This window comes from Malaclemys terrapin, chromosome 21, assembly GCF_027887155.1.
Source record: "Malaclemys terrapin pileata isolate rMalTer1 chromosome 21, rMalTer1.hap1, whole genome shotgun sequence".
NCBI classification, from domain to species: Eukaryota; Metazoa; Chordata; order Testudines; family Emydidae; genus Malaclemys; species Malaclemys terrapin.
In genome coordinates, this window is record NC_071525.1 from 8,083,037 (window position 1) to 8,105,656 (window position 22,620).

General features: G+C 60.8%; 1 protein-coding gene across 3 annotated transcripts in view; it reads left to right on the top strand.

Moving 5' to 3' along the window:
* CELF3 (CUGBP Elav-like family member 3) overlaps nt 1–15,033 on the top strand; it is a 47,682-nt gene extending 32,649 nt beyond the window's left edge. For all 3 annotated transcript variants that reach the window (XM_054011434.1, XM_054011436.1, XM_054011435.1), the window contains 9 exons: nt 764–843; nt 2,651–2,794; nt 3,548–3,698; nt 3,920–4,069; nt 4,163–4,228; nt 4,592–4,693; nt 5,645–5,788; nt 6,362–6,497; nt 14,476–15,033. In XM_054011434.1, the coding sequence (XP_053867409.1) occupies nt 764–843; nt 2,651–2,794; nt 3,548–3,698; nt 3,920–4,069; nt 4,163–4,228; nt 4,592–4,693; nt 5,645–5,788; nt 6,362–6,489 (965 nt within the window). In that variant the 3' untranslated portion in view covers nt 6,490–6,497; nt 14,476–15,033. The remainder of the gene's footprint in view (nt 1–763; nt 844–2,650; nt 2,795–3,547; nt 3,699–3,919; nt 4,070–4,162; nt 4,229–4,591; nt 4,694–5,644; nt 5,789–6,361; nt 6,498–14,475) is intronic.
* Nucleotides 15,034–22,620: the final 7,587 nt, after the last annotated feature.

Consider the following 22,620-nt stretch of genomic DNA (forward strand, 5'->3'; position numbering starts at 1 on the left):
CTCGGGGTATCTGTGCGCTCAGGGGGTTGCACTCGGGGTGTCTGTGCGCTCAGGGGGGTGCACTCGGGGTGTCTGTGTGCGCTCAGGGGGTGCACTCGGGGTGTCTGTGCGCGCTCGGGGAGGTGCACACAGGGTGTCTGTGTGTGCTCAGGGGGTTGCACTCAGGGTGTCTGTGCGCGCTCGTGGGGTTGCACTTGAGGTGTCTGTGCTCTCAGGGGGGTGCACTCGGGGTGTCTGTGTGTGCTCAGGGGGTTGCACTCGGGGTGTCTGTGCGCTCAGGGGGGTGCACTCGGGGTGTCTGTGTGCTTAGGGGGTTGCACTCGGGGTTTCTGTGCGCTCAGGGGGGTGCACTCGGGGTATCTGTGCACTCGGGGTTGCACTCAGGGTGTCTGTGCGCTCAGGGGGGTGCACTCGGGGTGTCTGTGCGCGCTCAGGGGGTTGCACTCGGGGTGTCTGTGCGCTCAGGGGGTGCACTCGGGGTGTCTGTGCGCGCTCAGGGGGTTGCACTCGGGGTGTCTGTGCGCTCAGGAGGGTGCACTCGGGGTGTCTGTGTGCGCTCGGGGGATTGCACTCGGGGTGTCTGTGCGCTCAGGGGGGTGCACTCGGGGTGTCTGTGTGCGCTCAGGGGGTGCACTCGGGGTGTCTGTGCGCGCTCAGGGGGTTGCACTCGGGGTGTCTGTGCGCTCATGGGGGTGCACTCAGGGTGTCTGTGCGCGCTCAGGCCCTGCCCCTCCCCCCCACTGCACTGACTCTCTCCCCCCAGGCTGCGCCTTCGTGAAGTTCCAGACCCACGCCGAGGCTCAGGCCGCCATCAACACGCTGCATGGCAGCCGGACATTGCCGGTAAGGCCCGGTCGTGCGCACCGGCACTCGGGGGGGGGCTGAGAGGGGGCAATTCCTGGCATGGCCCTGAGTGGGGAGCTCAGCATTAGACCCAGTGCCCCAGAACCCTCATCTCCCAGGGCAGACTCTGGGCACTGACCGACCTGGCTGGACACCCCCGGGCACTCACCGACCCGGCTGGACCCGCCCCCCATGGTACTCGTGGTCCCCCTGCCCACTGAGACACTGCGGGGTTAGATCCAGGCCCCTCTGAGCCCTTCCCCCCCACCATGTCGGAGAACCATGCCGGGTCTGTCTGTCTGTCCCCGGGGACAGGGCCGGGCTCCTCGGCAGCGTCCTGGGAACGCCCAGGGCCCGTCTACCCTGCAGCTGGGAGCCAGCCCGCGCGGGTGGACGGATTTGCACCAGTGTGGCCCAAGCCAGCGCGCTGCCAGCCGGGTGGAGGTCGCGGCTCTGACAGAGACGCAGGCTCCCGCCACCTGAGCTCAGAGCCGGGGGACCAGGGGGACTCCAGAGTCTGAATCGCCGCCCCAGCATGCCAGCTGAGCTGAAGCCCAGCTAGCGCGAGTCTGTCTGCCCAGGCTGGGAATGTAGACACCCCCCAGGCCTCTTCTGCTCCAACACCCCCATCCCCTGGGGACTCCGAGGGGCATGGGCTGTGTGGTCCCCACAGGGCCTTCCTGCCTCCAGGCCTCCGATCCCCCCTGCAGCCTCAGTCGGGCACCAGATGGGCCGCACAGCAGCGAGCACCGAGGCATGGGTCCGGCAGGGCAGCAGGACCCCCTCTGCCTATCCAAGGATCTCCAGCCCCTCTGCCTCTCGCACCCTGTCATTTGGACAGCTCCAAATCTCAGCCCCCACCCTAGACTCGCCACCTGGAAGGGACCCAGCTCGGTGCCAGGGCAGGGGGCGTGAATGATGCCTGAGGTTCTGCTGCCCCCTGATGGACCGAGCTCGCCACTGCGGCCTCGAGAGCCAGTCGGGAATGTTCCGAGAAAACGGTTTTTAGTTGAAAAACGCTGACGGGGCGACCCCGTTGCCGTGGGAACAGCTGGACTGGGACCAGTTTCTCCACGTGGGAAAATGATGATGGGGAAGTGTCCGAACGTCCCTCTTCCACGTTCCTGCGGTGAAAAACCGCCCGTTTTCTGGGTCGAGGCGACTTTGGCGTTTGCGGTGTGAGCGCGTCGGAGTGAACTGGAAATCCGTCGATCCAAGAAACCAAACGTCTCGACTGCCCCGAAAGGAACATTTCTTCCAACGTTTCACCCCGAGTCGGGGCGGGGAACATTGTTCCGAATCTCGAAAACGTGGGCAGGACGGGCAGCTCGTTTCCTGCCCCGCCCCCGTGTCATTCCGATCCCAAGCCCTGCTCATGCATAGACCCCAAAGCCCTTTGCAAACGAGGTTGGGATCATTAGCCCCATTCAACAGTTGGGGAAACTGAGGCATGGACGGGGGCAGTGACTTGCCCAAGCTCGTCGGGCAGCAGAGACAGGAAGAGACCCTGCTGTCTGGACGCTTAGGCCGGTGCTCTATCCACTAGGCCCTATGACCTGAGGAGGGTTGAGATCATCCCAGGCTTGCGGGGGAGGGAGTTGGAGCAGGTACCTAACACAGGAGGGGAGCCTGCCCCCGCACGCTCCCCAGGAGGCTGCCAGGGACAGAGACTGCAGAAGGAGGGCCGGGGCCTGTGGGTCACCCTGGCTGGCTGAGGCAGTGGGGGCGGGGGCCAGACGGGGCAGGGTGGGGGGGTCACTGTGCCCTGCTTGTCTCACTAGTCCCCCTGGGGGGGTTCCATTCCCAGGGCGCCTCCTCCAGCCTTGTGGTGAAATTCGCCGACACGGAGAAGGAGCGGGGCCTGCGCCGGATGCAGCAGGTGGCCAACCAGCTGGGCATGTTCAGCCCCATCGCCCTGCAGTTTGGGGCCTACAGCGCCTACACCCAAGCAGTAAGGGGCTCCCTGTCGACGTGGGCGCTGGGCTCTCAGCAGGGACATGGGGGGAGCCCAGGGCTGGGCTAGCAGGGGGCTGCGGGTCGGGATTGAGGGGCACCGGCAGAGCTGGGGGATGGGGGGAGCCCAGGGCTGGGCTAGCAGGGGGCTGCGGGTCGGGATTGAGGGGCACTGGCAGAGCTGGGGGATAGGGGGAGCCCAGGGCTGGGCTAGCAGGGGGCTGCGGGTCGGGATTGAGGGGCACCGGCAGAGCTGGGGGATGGGGGGAGCCCAGGGCTGGGCTAGCAGGGGGCTGCGGGTCGGGATTGAGGGGCACCGGCAGAGCTGGGGGATGGGGGGAGGCCAGGGTTGGGCTAGCAGGAGGCTGCGGGTCGGGATTGAGGGGCACCGGCAGAGCTGGGGGATGGGGGGAGCCCAGGGCTGGGCTAGCAGGGGGCTGTGGGTCAGGATTGAGGGGCACCAACAGAGCTGGGGCATGGGGGGAGCCCAGGGCTGGGCTAGCAGGAGGCTGCGGGTCGGGATTGAGAGGCACAGGCAGAGCTGGGGGATGGGGGGAGCCCAGGGCGGGGACAGCAGGAGGCTGTGGGTCAGGATTGAGGGGCACCGGCAGAGCTGGAGGGGCCGGGACAGCGGGGCATGTCCCCCCCAGTCCTTGTGCCCTTGCAGACAGGCCTTCCCCCATCCCCCCAGCAGCCCAGCGGATGTCCCCTGACCCCCCTGACCTCCCCGTCTCTTTCTCTCCCCCCGCAGCTAATGCAGCAGCAGGCAGCCCTGGTCGCTGCTCACTCCGCCTACCTCAACCCCATGGCCACCATGGCGGCCGTCCAGATGCAGCAGATGGCCACCATCAATCCCAACGGCCTCATCGCCACGCCCCTCACGCCCCTCACCCCCTCCTCAGGTAGGGCCGGCGCGGGCCAGGCTCCCATGCCAACCCCTCCTGGCCGAGGAGGGGCCACGCCAGGGAGCCAGCGGAGTGGGCAAAGCCCCGCCCGAGCAGCAGGCTGCAGAGGGGGAGGGGAAGGGCGAGCCGGGAGCTGGCACCCAGCCGGGATCTCCTCATGGGTGGGGGGAGGGCCCAGAACCCGTCCCACCCCCCCACACTGCATCTCTCGCCCGCAGGTACCAGCACGCCGCCCGCCATCGCCGCCACCCCTGTGTCCGCCATCCCGGCCACGCTCAGCGTCAACGGCTACAGCCCGGTCCCCACGCAGACCACGGGGCAGCCGGCCTCCGAGGCCCTCTACACCAACGGGGTCCACCCGTACCCAGGTACGCACCCCACCCCCGCCCTGCCTGCTCCCCCCGCCCTGGCTCAGCCAGGGGCTCCCCGGTAACCCCCTCCCCCCTCGTCTCCCCTCGCAGCTCAGAGCCCGGCCGCCCCCGTGGACCCCCTGCAGCAGGCCTACGCCGGGATGCAGCACTACACAGGTCTGGCGCCCCGCCCCGGGGTGGGGGCGCTGGAAGGGGCCCCGGGCAGGGGTGGGGGCTGGAGGTAGCCACATGGTGGGACGTCGCGGGCGCTGGCACCAGATCTGAGCAGCACCAGGGCGTGGCAGTGCTGGCCTCACCCCCCGGGATGTTGGGGGCAGTGGGCAGCCTGGGGGATGGAGGCTATGGGGCGGGGGCTCCCTGCGGGTGGAGGGGCCTGGGGGGACAGGGGGAGTGGGGAGCAGCGGGGGAAGGGAGCTGGGCCAGCGATGGAGGCTTCAGGGCTGGGCCCAGATCCTCCCCTTGGGGGCGCGTAGGCCCAGCCCGAGGGGTCGCTCACGCCCTCCTTTGCCTCTGCACCAGCCGCCTACCCCGCTGCCTACGGGCTGGTGAGCCCGGCCTTCCCCCAGCAGCCGGCCATCCTCACACAGCAGCCGCCCCCGCAGCAGCAGCAGCAACGGGAAGGTAAGTGGGGCCCGGGGCCACTGCCCCCCCAATTTCACCCCATCATCCCCCCAGTGCCCCCTAGGCACCACCCCCCACAGCCTCCCCCCAGCACCTCCTAGGCACCGCCCCCCGACATCATCCCCAGCACCCTCTGGGCACTGCCCCCCGACATCATCCCCCCCCAGCACCTCCTAGGCACCGCCCCCCCATATCATCCCCCCAGCACCCCCAGACCCTGTCCCCCTGAAACCACCCCCAGCTGTGCCCCTGGGCCCCTCACATCCCTTGTCAATGCCAGGAGCCCTGCCCCAACACCTCTCAGTAGGCCTGGGGTCACCATGGACTTGCCTCACTGTGCACCTCAGGACTCCCACATCTTCCCTGAGGACCCCAACACTTCACAGAGGAAGTCCAGAGCATGGGAGATCTACAGGGATCCAGAACGGGGGCCAGAATGAGAGGATCTAGAGTGGTCTAGAACACGGGGTCCAGAGCAGGGGGCTCTAGAGGGGTCCACACTGGGGAGTCCAGAACGAGAGGTCTAGAATGGGGGTCCAGACTGTTGGATCTACAGGGGTCCAGAGCCGTGGGATCTAGAAGGGTCGAGGATGTGGGGGGCCACAGTTGGAGGATATAGAGTGGTCTAGAACAGGGAGTCCAGAGCGAGGGGGGTCTGGAATGGGGGGGTCCAGACTGGGGTATCCAGAGTGAAGGGTATAGAGGAGTCCAGGATGGGAGGTCCAGAGCAGAAGGCTCTGGGGGGTCCAGTGTGGAGGATCTAGAACAGGAGGCCCAGCATGGGGGATCTAGAATGGGGGCCCAGCATGGGGCCCAGTGTGTGCGATCTAGAAAGGGGCCCGGTGTGGGGGGGATCTAGAACGGGGGCCCAGCATGGGGGCATCTAAGGGAAATCCAAGGGTGTGGCGTGTCCTGAGCACCCGCCCACTCTCACCCGCCTCCTCTCCGCAGGCCCCGAGGGCTGTAACATCTTCATCTACCACCTGCCCCAGGAGTTCACTGACTCCGAGATCCTGCAGATGTTCCTGCCCTTCGGGAACGTCATCTCTGCCAAAGTCTTCGTGGATCGGGCGACCAATCAGAGCAAATGTTTCGGTAAGGCCAGCCAATGGGCTTCCCCGGCCCCTTCCTGCTGCATTGTGGGCCAGTGGCCGGCCCGCTGAGCAGCCGACTCAGCCAGTGGGCACCGGGGCGAGGGGCCGACCTCCCAGGCAAAGGATTGTTGCGACCCCTCATGTAGACAGGGGCTGATGCTGAGGCTTCCCCAGCGGATCTGCCCAGACCAGGGCTCTCCTAGCCCCATCTCCTGTCACCCACAGCAGCTGGCACCGGGGAGCAAACCCTGCGTCAGGCACCCTCTACCTGCCACTGATAGATGCCCCCAGACCCGAGCTTCGGGGAGGAGATCCCGGGTTCCTGGCCCCCAAGGACGGGGCAGCTGGGCATACCGCAGCCCTGGTGCCAAGCTGAGCCTCCGGGTACGGAGCTGCCCACCCCGAGCCAGGCACCCACGGGGGTACTGCCCTAGCCATGAACAAAGGGCTAGTTGGGTCTCCCAGGGCCACTCAGCCTTCTCTGCCTCTCTCTGCCCCCCTCCTCTCCCCCTGCCTCTCTACCCCTCCCCGGCGCCCACCCCCTCTCTCTGCCCCCCACCTGCCCCCTCCCCAGGGTTCGTAAGTTTTGACAATCCCGCCAGCGCCCAGGCTGCCATCCAGGCCATGAACGGCTTCCAGATCGGCATGAAGCGCCTGAAAGTGCAGCTCAAGCGACCGAAAGACGCCAACCGGCCGTACTAAGGCCCCAGGTGGGTGCCCTGCCCCCCCACACACACACAGGGACCCCCAAACACAGCTGGGGGGGGCACAGCAGGCTGGGCTGGTGAGCTTCTGCGTAATGGGAGTGGGGGTGAGGCCCTGGCTGTGTTACCTCCCGCCGGACAGAGCCCTCTGGGGTAACGCTGGGCAGCTCCGCTCTCAGGGTGTACAGCCCTGGGGCCTTTTGGCCACAAGAGGGCAACAGCCCCCAGCCCTGGGCAGGACTGAGCCGAGGGCCCCGGAAAAATGGGGGGTGCGGTACGGGGGCCATGGTGGAAGACGGGTCCCCCTGCTCCCAGCGCGACTGTCAACCGGGGCGGACTGTCCTCAGTGCGCCCCGACCAATTTCAATGGCATTTTTGTGATTCCCCCTCTACACAGGCACACACAGGCACAAAAATCCACACACACGGATACAGGCACACACAGGTACACACACCCGGGCGCACACAGATACACACACATGGGCACACACAGATACACACACATGGGCACACACAGCTATACACACATACACAAGCGCACACACAGCTACACACACACACATACAGATACATGCCCGAGCATACTCAGATACACACACACACACACACACACAGGCACACACCTTTACACATGCACATGGGCACATATATAGGTACGTGTGACCACACATATATGCATGTGGGCACACACAGGTCCCCACAGATACACACACATAAGCACACACAGGCACACACACATGCAGCTGGGCACACACACGGGCACACACATATATTCCTGCACACACACACACACACACACACACACAGATGTGTACATACACATAAGAACAGCTGCACTGGGTCAGACCAAAGGTCCATCTAGCCCAGTATCCTGTCTGCCGACAGTGGCCAATGCCAGATGCCACAGAGGGAATGAACAGAACAGGCTCATGGGCATACGTACGCACACACGTATACGCACATACGCGGGCACACAGGTACATCCGCATGTACACACACGTGGAGACACATACACACATTCAAGGGCACACATATATTACACACGCACATATAAATACACACATGCAGTGTACAGGCACCCACCCCACCCCCCACACACTCACACACGGGCACACACACACTCACACACACATACACTGCACACACACAGCTACACATGCCCTTGGGCACACATACATATGTACACACACATGCTTATATACACACACACACATACATGCCCCTATGTCTCTCTCACACACACACACACACAGGTTGTCTGACCAGCTCTGGCTGGAATCAGGGCATGTGGGACGTGGCAACATGTGACATTTGGACAAAACTTACATTTTGCTTGCAAAGTTGCCGCGCCGTTTCCCGTGCCAGCGAGAAAGCAGGAGACCTGCAACCAGCCGCTCCCTGACCTGTTCATCGAGCCGTTCAAATAACCAAGTGTCTCGAAGCTGCGCCAGCTCCCCCCCCCAAGCAAAGGGCAGAAATGCACCCCTCCTGCGTGCACACACGGGATTACTATTTAGCCGCTGAGATCAAGGCCCCAGTGCGCCGGGCGCTGCACAGACACAGAATGAGCCACTGTCCCGCTCCAAAGACCCCATTGGCCAAATCGCCAGGGGAGTAAATGACCCTGAAGGCTTTATGCAGGGTGGAAGGAAAAGCCACAACACGACAAAGTCCCACCAGATCAAGCATTAAAATAACAGTGATAATAATGCGCCCCCCCCCACTCCCCCCACAAATAATGCACGATATCTCCATAGCTGTCGCACATGTAGCCCGACCCCCACCCCACCCCCGTCTATCTTAGAGATCCGTATAACAGACTTTCACCCTGTATTTTAAGAAAGAAGAACATAACCTCCTGCTAGCAGTTCTTTCCGGCTGTGCTGCGCAGAGCCCTGTCTCAGCCAGGTGAAGACCCCCAGCGCGGCGTAGCGTGGGGCAGGGGGCGGGGTCTGTGCGTGTCTGTGTGTGTTGTGGCACGTGAACGTATCCTGCTTTTGTTCTGATACCTGTTCTCCATGCGCGGCTCACGGGGGTTGTGTCTCGTTCTGCATCGGTTTGATTTGGTTTGGTTTTTTTGCTTGTTCATTTGTTTCGTGGCGTCTTTGTCATTGACCTGAGTTTCTTTTTTGCACATAAAAGAGACAGAGGGACAGCATGGGGGCCAGATTTAACTGCGTCGCAGTGGCAGGCTCCATTTCTTTAAGGATTTACTGTAATCCTCATTGCATTCACTCTTAGAACCCAGCCGAGATCGGGGCCCCGTTGCTGCCCAGACCCTGACTGAGGACAGAGCCTCATCATGCCAGGTGCTGCACAGGGCCCTGCTGAGATCAGGGCCCCGTTGTGCCGGGCGCTGCACAGACCCTGGCCGAGATCAGGGCCCCCATCATGCCGAGCACTGCACAGGCCCCAGCTGAGGTCAGGGCCCTGTTGTGTCAGGTGCTGCACAGACAGTGAGAGGCAGGTCCTGCCCCAAGTTGCTTATGGTCTAAACAAACGAAGAGTTGGGGGAGAGGCAGGGTTATTGACCCCATTGTACAGATGAGCAATTGAGACACAGAGCAACAAAGTGATGTGACCAGGTCACACAGGAAATCTGTAGCAGAGGAAGGATTTGAGCCCAGGTCTTCTGGGTCCCAGCCCAGGCCCTTCTCTGCAAGCCCATCCTTTGTTTCTCGGTGCCTAGAGAACGCCACAGTCCCTCCCTGTGCTCTCTCTTCACCGGCTGGGCTCGTGTTCTGCTGGGCCTCGGTCAGCGGAGGCAGGGGAGATCTAGGCTGAACAGACCGGGACCAGGGGGTCCCCAGTGGCTGGGAGTCTGCCCAAGCCGATGGGGTTTGCTTTGCAGGGTGAGGAGTCTTGGGGGTAGCGGGAGGGGTGCCCTTGATGCTGAAATTTACAAACACGAGCCAGGCTTGGGCCTCCTGACTGAACGGCCTGGGGGTCAGAGAACCCGCAGCTCCCTCTGGCGTCACGCCCCGTGCCTCGGTCTGGGACCTCGTGTTTGGAAACGCCAGCCTCTGGGTGTTCGGTGTGCAGGGGGAAACGTGGGCACTGGGACAGAGCCGCTTGCTGGGAAGAACGGGGTGGGTTGGATTACAGACGTTTGTCCGAAACAGTTTGGTGAGGAGAGGACAGCCACAGAGGGGGAGCCCGGGGCTGGGATAGCAGTGGGGGCGGGGGTACAAACCAGCCCCTGCTGACCCCATCTCTCAGTCACCCCCGTCGGTTAGCACCAGATTCAGCTCAGCCCCTGCAAAGGCCTCATTCCCCTGCTCCAGGCCCGGGAGCCGGAGTTGGAGCCTGGCTGCTCCAGCTGTATGCCAGCATGGGGCAGAACGCCGCCCCTGGGGAGTGAAGCAGGGACCTGATCCCGCTCCTGTGGGGTGAGATCAGGCCACCAAAGTGCACATGGGTCCCGGCTCTGGGGCTCCGTGCCACTGGCCGATAGCGTGGTCCCTGCACCCTGCCACCGGACAGCAGGCCTAGCGTGGAGGCCTCACCCGCCCTGGTCCCAGTCCCTCCCCCCAGCCCGAGATCCTGGCATGCCCACACCCCATTCCCCCAGCATCCTATCCATCTCACCCAGGGCCATTCTCAGACAAGTCCCTGACTCCCATATTCTGTGTCTCTCCCTCCGCCCGCTGGAGCTGCTGGCGCAACCTGGTCACAGGGTGCAGTGCCCGGGGCCTGGACGGGCTAGCACCGGAACCCTGCACCCCCCCCCCAGAGCCGTGCACCCCCACACACACCGGTGCGGTAACCAGCCAACCAGCTGGCATGAGGCACGCCCGCTGCATGTGGCATGAAGATGCCCGTTTCCCATCAGCCGTGTCGTTCCTTCCCATCAGTTTATTTTCTCGTTCTCTTTTTTTCTTCATCTTTTTTTTCCTCCTTTGCTGGGAAAAAAGGAAGCTCGGGCATGAATCGGGGGGGCATGGGGCTGAGGCTCACAGGTTCCCTCCCCCAAGCCTCTGCTACCCACAGGACCCGGGCCCCATCACTCGCACGCTGCCCATCAGGCCTGGTACCAGCTGAGGGTCGGGGTAAAGGGAGGCAAGCGGATTAGCAGGGAGAAGCGATTGGAAGGCCAGTGAGCATGGACCAGCGAGTGACTGTGGGGCGAGGCAACGGCCCCCGCTTAGGGTTAGCAGGCATCAGCCCCTCTCCGAGCTCCAACATTCCCCCCCACACACCGCCCCCGGCACTGGGACAGACCCAAAACACCCAGCTCCATGAGAGCGCTATTTTCTGTATTGCAACCCTAGGCTGAGGCTGCAGACCAGAGGGAAAGGCAGCCCCCACCCCCCACCCCAAAGAGCTCTGTCTAGGCAAAGGGGAAATGGCCCGGAGAAGTGGCTTGTCTTGGGTCAGCCGACAGCTCAGTGGAACCAGGACTAGATTCCCCCCAGGGCCGACGTCTGGCAAAGCAGCCAGTGAGACACCCCCCATCAAAGCTCTGAGCCCTCTGGCGAGTCAGGCCTTTGACGGGGTCCCAACCCTGGCCTCCCCCAATCAGTGCCGGGGCTTTGCACTTTCCCGGACGCACGACAGAGCAAAACACAGCAGTTCCCGGCGGTGACATCCCCAGGGCAGGGGTTTGGCGGGGAATGGTCCGAAACAAACCATATTGTGTCTCTTTTACTGTGTAAGAAACAAGGTGATTTACAGACAGAGCTGACTTGACCTTTTCCCTTTTCTTATTTAAAAACAAAAACAAAAAAATCCCAAATCCCGTTTTCTTTCTTTGCTGCTTTAACCCCCCACCCCGGCAGGGTTACCAATCATATCTTGAGACGCCTCTGTCGCTAGCCATCCTTCGCTGTCACAAGAGCCGTAGCACCGCCCCCTTGTAAGTTGCATCCGCTGGACCGACCGAAGTGTTGTATCTTGATCTCGCTCGCGGGACTCTTCCGCTTCCTTGTCCCCTGTGGTTGGTGGTGTTTGGCTCCACGTCATGTGAGCAGAGCTAGCGAGTGCATGACGTCCCTGTGCCGTAGCGGTGGTTGGCTGTGCCGTGAGGTCTTTTCTCTTGCTGGTGGTCTCAGTGGACAGTAGTTTTCGTTCGGTGAAATCCCCGGTCCAAATAAAAAAAAAACCCTCTTCCCCTCACCAGCTGCGAAACCCAAACCAGTGTACAAGTCCTCTTGTCCTAGTCGCTAGTTCAGTCCCTCCTCTGTTATTTTTCTGGTCTGATTGTCCCCCTGACTCCCCACCCCATCTCTTAGAACATTTTTTTGTTGGTCGCTGGGTCATTGCTTGTGTCACGTTTGCTGTTTGTTTCCTGGCCTTAGCTGACCTGGGGTCGGGCCTGTTGCTGCGCCTCGTGTGTGTGTGTGTGTTGGGGGAGTTAAAGTGCCTCTTTGCAGGCCCGGAGGGGGGGGGGGTCCCTTCTGCCTCCCTCTTTGCCACCTGGATTCCCAACACAGCAGCACGGCACAGGGGCTACCTGGGCACAGTAGGAAACCCACCACCTCCTTTCTGTCTCCCAGGCCGCTAGTCGCCGTGCAGGGAATAGGCGTAGGAGAGTGGGGTATGTCCTCCGTGGTGGGGTACTGCAGCTGGCTCCACGGAGCTCACGCACCCACTGTTAGCACGCAGCCACCGCTGCGCATGGCCGCTGTTTATGGAGGGGATCAGGCCATCATTGCTACAATGCAGCCATGCTGGGGCAGGGTATGGCAGCTGTTTATATAGAGTGCACCCCCCCACACACTAGTAAAATGCAGCTGCCTCTGGAGTGGGACACAGGGGCTGGTTATAACAACTGCACAGCACCACTGCACAACGTTTAGAGGAGGAGGTGTGTGTGGGGGGGATTCTCAGGTCCAAATGACATCAGAGTCAAACGGGAACCATGAGCCATGTCATGCAGTGAGCAGCACACAGGAGGCTTTGTAGTGATTGGGGGAGGGGCTGGGCATCAGGACGCCTGGGTTCGATCCCCGGCTGTGGGAGGGGTCTGAAGAGTGGCTCCTCACCAGCCTTCTAATGAACCATCCCTCAGGGCTCCAGCATCCCCCCTCCCGGTGTGGGCGCAGGGCAGGGGAGCGTCAGTGCAGAGCCTGGCAGAGGGTCACACCCATGGGTGTTTTGCTGGGCCAGGCCTTGGCCTTTCTGGAACCAACCCCCCCAAGACATCCCCCACCCCCAAGAACAGGGTGGCCATGAGTCCAGCAGATGCCCTGCAGCACTGCAGGCTGGGAGCTCCCTGAGAGAATAGCTTGGGGGGGGCTGTACCCTTGAACAGACCTGGGGAGAGATGCCCCATTGCCCGGGGTGGGCTGTACCCCCCTTTTACCAGCACCTCCTAGGACTGGCAGGGTCTGTAAGCCCCAGGGGCACGTGTTAGATCAGTGCAGAATTGGGTTTAACCAACTCAGCTGTGGCTGGGCATGAGCCCCCCTCACCCCCCCCGCCATACACCGCAGACTCAGGCCAGCTTCACCCCCCCACACCTCCCCAGCTGACAGCTGCTAGTGCTGGCTGAGTGGACAAGGGGCAGAAGGCATAGCCCCCCGCCCATGTGCCCGGCTTGGCAGTGGCAGCTCCGGCCCCCCACCCCCCCCTTCCCAGAGCCTCTCTACTATAGCTGACCCCAACATCACCCCACACACACACATTTCCCCCCCCTTTGCCCTTCCATCCCTGGCATGGCTCTAGCGGTTTCCCCCCAACCCGCACCCCCTTTGGCAGCCTTGCTACAGGAGAGTCCTGATTGGCTGTTACTTAGCAACCCGAGGTGCCCAGGGAGCTGGTGCAGTGCTGGGGGGGGGCGGGCGGCTGTGTCTGGGAATTCGACCAAGGGGGCTACATTTGGGGTGGACGTTGTGTGGCCCTTGGCAGGCCATGGTGGTGAATACGGGGGGGGGGGGTGGTATTAGATGGGCACTGGGTTTTATGGGGGCGGGGGCTGCGGTATTAGATGTCTTAGCCCTGTTGGGAGGATCCACCAGCCAGCCAGTGCCCCCGGCGGGATTCACCCTGGGCCCAGCGCTTGGGGTGATGCCGGTTGCTCCTGCAGGGGCGTCCCCGCTGGGGCAGGCCTGGGAGCAGGTCCAGGCTTTTCTGGGGGCTCCCTCAGCCTGCCCTGCAGCTCAGGGCGGTGCCAGGAGGACGGAGGGGCGGGGTTATTTGGGCTGTGTGGGGGGCCCAAGGACGTGCCGCACGATTGGCCACCTAGCAGCAGGGCAGGGCCCCAGCAGTCCCTGGCTTTGCCCAGGCCCCCGGCTCCTGGTCCCATGGAGCGAGCAGCTGCTAAGGCCCATCGGAGCCCAGGCAGAGCCGAACCCCTTCTCGCTGCAGCCGGCGAGCCGCTTGGTGTCAGGCCCGAGCTGGCTGGTCCCACACCCCGCCAGCCCCTCGGGGAGACGAGCCCCTGTCAGCGGCCTGGGGGCCAGGGGTGATGCAGGCAGGGGGCCCGGGGGAGAGGAGAATCCCTGGATTTCAACTGGAATATTCAAATAGTTGCAGCCGTGGCCCCTGCACATAGCTCTGCTGATGCCGCTCACGCCTGACCCACAGCCCCCTGCTCTCCCAGGCCTCGGCTCGCCTCCCCGCACAGCTCTGTTGATGCCCCTCGGTGCCAACTCACAGCCCCCTGCTACTCCAACTTTTGGTTCCCCTTGACAGCTTTGGGGTGCCACTCTCAGCCAACCGGCAGCACCTGCTAACCCAGCCATAGTCCCCTTCCCTCCCACACTGGTGTCCCCTCCTACCCATCACCCTTTCCTCCCTTCATTCCACCCACCCCCCAAAGTCCCAGCCCACCCTTTGCAGCGGGGTGACAGGCAACCCCACCCCGTGTCTAAATGGCGCCCTCTCTGGGGCATGGGGGTACTCAAACCCGGCTGGTGCCCTTCTGTGCCCGTGCCAGCCTGCGACCCGACCCCCACGCTCTGGGCTGGAGCTGTGCGGCCAGGGGTGCCTTTAACTCTCCCTCTCTCTCTTCTCCGCCCCTCCCTCCTTCCCCCCACCCCAGGTCTGGAGCTCAATGGAGGAGGGAGCCCCCAGATTGCCCCTGCCTGGCCCATCCCCCCCCCCTTCCCCCACCCATTGCAGCTCATCCCGGGCGCCTGACCTGCCAGCTGGAAGGACGAACCCGATCGGCGGAACCTGCCTCCACCCATCGGCCCTGGGCTGCGCCTAGCCCCACCAGCAGCGTGCAGTTTGGGGGGGAGAGGGGGGACAGGCGTTTCACCTGTAATCTCGGCCCTGCCTCATCAACAGTGGGGGGAGGAGGAAAGGAGCCCCCCCAGCACTGATCCACCCCGCCCCTGCGGTAGCCCTGAATTCCTGCCGCCATAACCCAGGGTGGGGGGAGAGACAGACTGGGCCCAGCCCTAGGGAATCAGCTGGAGGGCTTGAGCCTGCCCCGGAGGTAGGGGTGGGGCGAAGAGAAGGGCCCTGTCGCTGTGCCCAGCTGGAAGGCGGGGGTGGAGGGGGGTCCCTCCTCTGAGCTTTCTTCTCACCAAACGGGACCAAAAGCAGCTCCGAGTACCCAAGGCCTTTGGGAAGGGGGGGCCAGACACAGGGGAAGCTGCAGAATCACAGGCCGGGGGGGGGGGGGGCAGAGCCAGCTGAGGGCACTGAAGGCCAGAGCTGGGTGCCTCTGATTCCAGGGGCGGGGGGCTGACCATGGGGGGGCACCGCTATGTCATTTTCCTGGGGACCCAGTTCCTCCAGCTGGGATCCTCCACCACCATTCTGGTCAACCCGGGAGCCCGGCCGGGGTGGGAATGCTGGTGGGGGGTGGGGAGATTAAAGCTGGCCTTCCCCAGCATCCCAGAGCCTTGCTCTTAGCCCCCCTGGGCTCTCTGATTGCCTCTGCGGCTGGTTACCGCCTGGCTGGGGCCCGGAGGTGGGAGGGAGGAGAGGCCTGTGCCCTCCCCATCTCTATCCCTCAACACGGCATCCAGGGGCAAACCACAGTGGCTACGGCAGGCATAGCGGGGTAGGGGGAAGGGGCAGCAGCTCCTACACCCAGCAGCCAAGTGGGGGCTACCGCATGGCAACACGGGGACCCCCCCAGCCTCCATTGGGCTGATGCCCCTCCTGCACTCCCTCCCCCTGCCAATCAAGGCAGACAGTTTCAGACAACTCTCAGCCCCAACCCCATGCACAATCCGCTCCCTGACTCCAGGGCCCAGGCAGAACCCCCTTCATGGATTTCTGGGCCGCGGCTGCTGCTTCATTTCCACCCAGTTTTCCCGCCCTGTGGATTTTCTCCTCCTTTATGGTTAAAAATTTGCTGTTTTCAAATCCTGGCCCAGCCAGGAAGAGCCAGAGAAGCCGATTTCGCCTCCTGCCGCGCCCCACTGAGAGCCGCAGCGTCCTTTGGGTGGCAGAAGGCAAAGAAACTTTCCGCGCACCATCGGGAGCAACAGTTCTGACTAAGGGGGCTCTTGGGGCTGCGGCCAACCAGTTGCCGGCTGCCCCCTGACCTGCCGCGGCATCTCCTCCCCATCTGGCCTTGGCTCATTTCCCGTTTCCCTGGTTCTGCACAGCGGCCCTCTGAAAATGCCAGCCCTGCGCTTGAAACCCAGCTCGCTGCCCGGGGAAGCAGCCCTGAGCCTGTGATGGTTTATGCTTGGGAGCAACTGCACACTCAAAAGTGATATTGTACTGCTGCTATCATAGGCGCTGGTGCCCCCAACCGAGATCAGGGCCCCGTCGTGCCAGGCGCTGCCCAGAGACACAGGAACTGAGATCAGGGCCCCATGGTGCCAGGCGCTGCCCAGACACAGTGAGCAAAGGCCCCTTCCTGGAAGACTTTATAATCTATTAAAGAGTGGGAGGGGAAACCGAGGCACAGAGCGGGGACATGACTTGCTCATGGTCAGGGGCAGAGCCAAGGCCAGAACCCAGGTGTTCTGACTCCCAGTCCAGCCTCCAAGCCACTGGGTCAGGCTGCTTCTCAAAGTGGGCCCAGCTGTAAAGTTACTCCAGTGAGAGATTGCAGGGTCGCTGCTCCCCTCCGCTCAGCGCTCCCCCGTCAGAAATTACGCTTCTCCGGGCCTTAGTTCTCCTCTCCAGCCGTTCTGTTTTGAGGCCCTCGTCAGCCGGCAATTGTAAAATAGCATGATACTCCACATGCTAAACAGCCTCTCATCTCTACCGCGCTCTGAAATCAACCTATACCACGGGAAAGAGAAGAAGAAAAACTATGTTTACAGTCTCCTGCTAATCCAGTAATTGTAAATAATTTCGTTGAGATTAGCTGTGATCCAAAAGGATTCAAGTTGCTGCCATTTTCTCCTCTCCACTTTTAGAGAATTTTAATGGTTTTTCTTTATATATTTTTTTCTTTTTATTTGAGGGTGGGTCAGAGGGAGGGGGTTTATTACCTGGTACTTTTATTTAGAGGGGAAAAAATACAACTTTTAGTGGGGAAAAAGAAGAGAAAAGTTGAAGTCTATGTTTCAGACGATATCGATGCTTAACTTATTTGTTATTTATTGCCATTTACTTTAAATAATTTAATTTTTTTTTTTCTGTCTAAATAAAAAGAAGTAAAATCAAAGAAAGGTCCCCGTGGCTGTGTTGAGTTCAGCACTCCATCGTGCCGGGCGCTGCCCAGACACAGAGTAACTGAGATCAGGGCCCCATTGTGCCGGGCGCTGCCCAGACACAGAGTAACTGAGATCGGGGCCCCGTTGTGCCGGGCGCTGCCCAGACACAGAGTAACTGAGATCAGGGCCCCGTTGTGCCGGGCGCTGCCCAGACACAGAGTAACTGAGATCAGGGCCCCGTTGTGCCGGGCGCTGCCCAGACACAGAGTAACTGAGATCGGGGCCCCATCATGCCGGGCACTGCCCAGACACAGAGTGAGAGACAATCCCTGCCTCAAAGAGCTGACAATCTAAATAGACAAAGGCTGCACAGGAAACTGAGGCACGGCAAGGGGAGGTGACTTGTCCAAGGTCAGCTCAGGGGCAGAGCCAAGAACCAGGAGTCCTGAGCCCCAGGCTACTGCCGCATTTAATTTGCTGTATCTGCGCTGCCCACTAGACCATGCCATGAGGGCAGGGGACTGGACTCGATGACCTCTCGAGGTCCCTTCCAGTCCTAGAATCTATGAAAATCTATGAAAACCTGCCCACAGCACTGATCAGCTCAAGGCGCCCAGCTTCATATCCCAACTCCCCACGTCTAGAAAGTCACCAGAACAATAAAAGGGCACACGGGCTTTGGGAACCTCAACTGAAGTACCAATATCCCATCCCCAAGGAGCAATGCTGCCCCAAGAACTGGCTCTAGGCACAGAGTCTCAGGGAAAAAGGGACACCACCCCCTGCTGCTTGCAACAGCTCCCCAAAAAGCGATACCATCACCAAACTAGCAGTGATGCAGCATTTCTCCTGAGACTAAACACTTGCTCGCTCACTAAGAACTAGCAAGGCTGTGTGTAACAGCGCCACCTGGAGATCCCTTGCTGTAACACTTCACCTCCAGCCCTGTTGAGTGCATGACATCAGTACCAGCTGTTGGCGTGGCAATAGCTGGCTGGAGAACGCTCCCACCCAGAGACAGGCACATGGGATTGCCCGGGGGCAGGCGGGGGTTGAAGGCGCATGATGCAGACAGTGCCAGGCTACTGCTGCCTTTGAGTCAGGATTGATGAAGGGCCCCGCCCATCCCACACCGGCAACTGCAGAGAGAGCAGCAGCTGGGGTGGGTGATGGCTCTGAAAACACACGAGGAGCCCACTCCCCTGGCAGCTGTTTGCTCACAAAGGAACCACAGGCACTTTCAAATGTTTCCCTTGCTCAGGCCATGGCGGGGGGGCAGGGGGGGAGAGCATGTGTTGACGGCCGGCGTGCAACCGCTGAGGCCAGGAAGCGAAGGCGGCCGTCTTCGGAGGGAGCATCTGATGAGCCCAAAATTAACTGTCAGAGCTGAGATTTGGCCCAGGAAAAAGACGGTTACTCACCGTTGTAACTGTTGTTCTTCGAGATGTGTTGCTCATATCCATTCCATTAGGTGTGTGCGCGCCGCGTGCACGATCGTCGGAAGATTTTCTACCCTAGCAACACCGGCGGGTCGGCTGTGGAGCCCCCTAGAGTGGCGCCTTCATGGCGCTGAATATATACCCCAGCCGACCCGGCGCCCCCTCAGTTCCTTCTTGCCGGCTACTCCGACAGTGGGGACGGGGGGCGGGTTTGGAATGGATATGAGCAACACATCTCGAAGAACAACAGTTACAACGGTGAGTAACCGTCTTTTCTTCTTCGAGTGCTTGCTCATATCCATTCCATTAGGTGACTCCCAAGCCCAACTTAGGTGGTGGGGTCGGAGTGAGACATTGCTGTGTGCAAAACCGCTGATCCGAAAGCAGCATCGTCTCTGGACTGCTGCACTAGTGCATAGTGAGCTGTAAATGTGTGGACTGATGACCAAACCGCTGCTCTACAAATGTCCTGGATCGGAACTTGTGCCAGGAAAGCCGTCGAGGAAGCCTGGGCCCTCGTGGAGTGAGCGGTGAGGTGCGGTGCTGAGACACCTGCCAGGTCATAGCAAGTCCGGATGCAAGACGTAATCCAGGAGGATAGGCGTTGTGAGGAGACCGGTGAGCCTTTCATTCGGTCGGCCACTGCAACGAAGAGTTGCGTCGTCTTTCTAAAGTGCTTTGTGCGGTCAATATAGAAGGCCAGGGCCCTTCGTACGTCCAGGGAATGCAAACGTTGATCCTGGCGAGTGGCATGTGGTTTGGGATGAAAGACCGGGAGAAAGATGTCCTGGTTGATGTGAAAAGGAGAAACCACCTTAGGGAGAAAGGCAGGATGTGGACGAAGCTGCACTTTATCCTTATGGAAAACTGTATAAGGGGGCTCGGATGTAAGCGCCCTGAGTTCAGAAACGCGCCTTGCTGAGGTGATGGCTACAAGGAAGGCTGTCTTCCAGGATAGGTACAAAAGTGAACAGGTGGCCAGTGGCTCGAATGGAGGACCTGTGAGCTTGGAGAGAACCAGGTTGAGGTCCCACGTCTGAACGGGCTGACGTTGTTGTGGGTACATCCGGTCTAAGCCCTTGAGGAAGCTAACGACCATCGGGTTAGAGAATACCGAGGACGCGAGTTCCCCTGGGTGAAAGGCCGATATAGCGGCCAGGTGAACTCTAATTGAAGATATCGCCAACCCCTGCTGTTTTAGGGAGAGGAGATATTCCAAAATGAGAGGAATGGGTGCCTGCAACGGGGACATGGCTCGTTGTTCGCACCAACAGGAGAACCGCTTCCACTTGGCCAGGTACGTGGTGCGTGTTGAGGGCTTCCTACTGCTCAGCAGAATCTGTTGGACAGAGTGCGAGCATTGCTGCTCTGCCTGGGTGAACCATGGAGCAGCCACGCCGTGAGGTGGAGTGATTGCAGGTCGGGGTGACGCAGCCGGCCGTGGTCCTGAGAGATGAGATCCGGACACAACGGAAGCGGGATCGGTGTCTGAACCGAGAGTTCCAACAGTGTGGTGTACCAATGTTGTCTCGGCCACGCTGGAGCGACCAGAATTACCTGTGCCTGGTCTCTGCGCAATTTTAACAGTACCTTGTGGACCAGAGGAAACGGAGGGAAGGCATAAAACAGGTGGTCTTTCCAGGGAAGGAGAAACGCATCCGAGAGGGAGCCCGGAGCTCGACCTTGCAGGGAGCAGAACACGTGGCACTTCCTGTTGTCTCGAGATGCAAACAGGTCTATCTGGGGAAACCCCCACCTCCGGAAGATGGAATGTATGATGTCCGGACGGATAGACCACTCGTGCGTCTGGAAGGACCTGCTGAGTCGGTCCGCTAGAGTGTTCTGGACTCCAGGGAGGAACGATGCCGTGAGATGGATTGAGTGGGCGATGCAGAAGTCCCACAGGCGAATGGCCTCTTGGCATAGAATTGACGAACGTGCTCCTCCTTGCTTGTTGATGTAAAACATGGCCGTGGTGTTGTCGATGAGAACTAACACACATCGGCCACGTAGGCGGTTGAGAAATGCCTGGCACGCCAGGCGCACCGCCATCAGTTCCCGAACATTGATGTGCAGGGCTAGCTGGGGTGCAGTCCACAGGCCCTGGGTATGGTGTTCATTGAGATGGGCGCCCCAACCCAGAGATGAAGCGTCTGTGACCAGGTGCAGAGAGGGTTGTGGGGCGTGAAATGGCATCCCCTCGCAGACCACATTGTGATCTAGCCACCAGGTGAGGGAGGTCAGGACCGAGATCGGGACCGTGACCACCATGTTCAGGCTGTCCCGATTTGGTCGATATATTGACGACACCCAGGTCTGGAGTAGGCGAAGCCGAAGTCTGGCATGCCTGGTTACGTACGTGCAGGAGGCCATGTGACCCAGCAGGGTAAGGCACGACCTCACCGTGGTAGTTGGGAACGCCTGGAGCCCTTGAATGAGGCTCGTGATGGTGCCAAATCGGTTGTCTGGCAGGATGGCTTGTGCACGTCTGGAGTCTAGAACTGCGCCTATGAATTCTATTCTCTGGGTAGGTTCTAGAGTGGATTTGTCCTTGTTGAGTAGGATGCCCAACTCGTTGAATGTGTGCACTATTATGTGGACGTGAGCTTGAACTTGCTCCTTGGTGCGACCGCGTACCAGCCAGTCGTCTAGGTACGGGAACACCTGTATCCCTTGCCGACGAAGGTACGCTGCCACGACAGCCATACATTTCGTGAACACTCTTGGGGCCGAGGATAGGCCGAAGGGAAGGACTGCAAATTGGTAGTGCACCATGTTTACCACGAATCGCAGGAAGCATCTGTGAGGTGGGTAAATTGAGATGTGAAAGTATGCGTCTTTCATGTCGAGGGCGGCGAACCAGTCTCCAGGATCGAGGGAAGGGATAATGGCCCCCAAAGAGACCATGCGGAACTTCAACTTTACTACGAATTTGTTGAGTCCGCGCAAGTCCAAGATGGGCCGCAGACCTCCTTTGGACTTGGGGATCAGGAAGTAACGGGAATAAAATCCCCTGCCCCTTAACTCTACTGGAACCTCCTCTATGGCCCCCATAGCAAGGAGCGTGGAAACCTCCTGTATAAGAAGTTGCTCGTGAGAAGGGTCCCTGAAGAGGGACGGGGAAGGGGGGTGGGAGGGGGGGATAGAAGAAAACTGGATAGTGTATCCCCTCTCCACTGTGCGGAGGACCCAACGGTCCGAAGTTATAAGGGACCAAGCACGGTGGAAGTGGGAGAGACGATCCCGAAAGGAGGGGGCTGGATCCTGGGGGATGACTGGGGCGCCGTCCTCGACCGCACCTTCAAAAGTTCTGCCTGGGGCCTGAAGGTGGTCTAGGTGGCCCCTGGTTCTGGCCGGGTTGAGGGCCGGCCCACCTTCTTCTACCACCTCGCCCTCGCCTCCGGGTCGAGTCCTGTCTCTGACGAGGCGGGGGGGGTAGAAGCACTGAGGCTGCGGCCTAAATGGTCTGCGCTGAGGGCCCACAACATGCATCCCCAGGGAGCGCATGATTGTTCTCGAGTCCTTGAGGCTCTGCAGGCGAGAGTCCGTCTTGTCCGAGAACAATCCATGTCCCTCAAAGGGCAGATCCTGTAGGGTTTGCTGCAGCTCCGGAGGCAAACCCGAAACCTGAAGCCAGGAGATCCTGCGCATAGCGATACCCGAAGCCAGGGTCCTCGCAGCTGAGTCTGCTATGTCCAAGGAGGCCTGCAAGGAGGTCCGAGCCACCTTCTTGCCCTCCTCTACCATGGCCCCAAACTCTTCCCTGGATTCTTGGGGAATCAATTCCTTAAACTTCCCCATAGAGTTCCAGGAGTTGAAATTGTAGCGGCTCAGTAGCGCCTGTTGGTTTGCCGCTCTAAGTTGTAGCCCTCCGGCTGAGTATACCTTACGGCCAAACAAATCGAGCCGCTTAGCCTCTTTTGATTTAGGCGCTGCAGCCTGCTGGCCGTGGCGCTCTCGTGCGTTCACTGATTCCACCACCAGTGAACACGGTTGGGGGTGGGTATACAAGTACCCGTAGTCCTTAGACGGGACAAAGTACTTCCTTTCCACCCCTCTCGCTGTGGGTGGGATAGAGGCAGGAGTTTGCCATATCGTATCCGCATTGGTTTGTATCGTGCGGATCAGGGGTAGCGCCACCCTCGATGGGGCATCCGCTCCGAGGATGTTCACGAG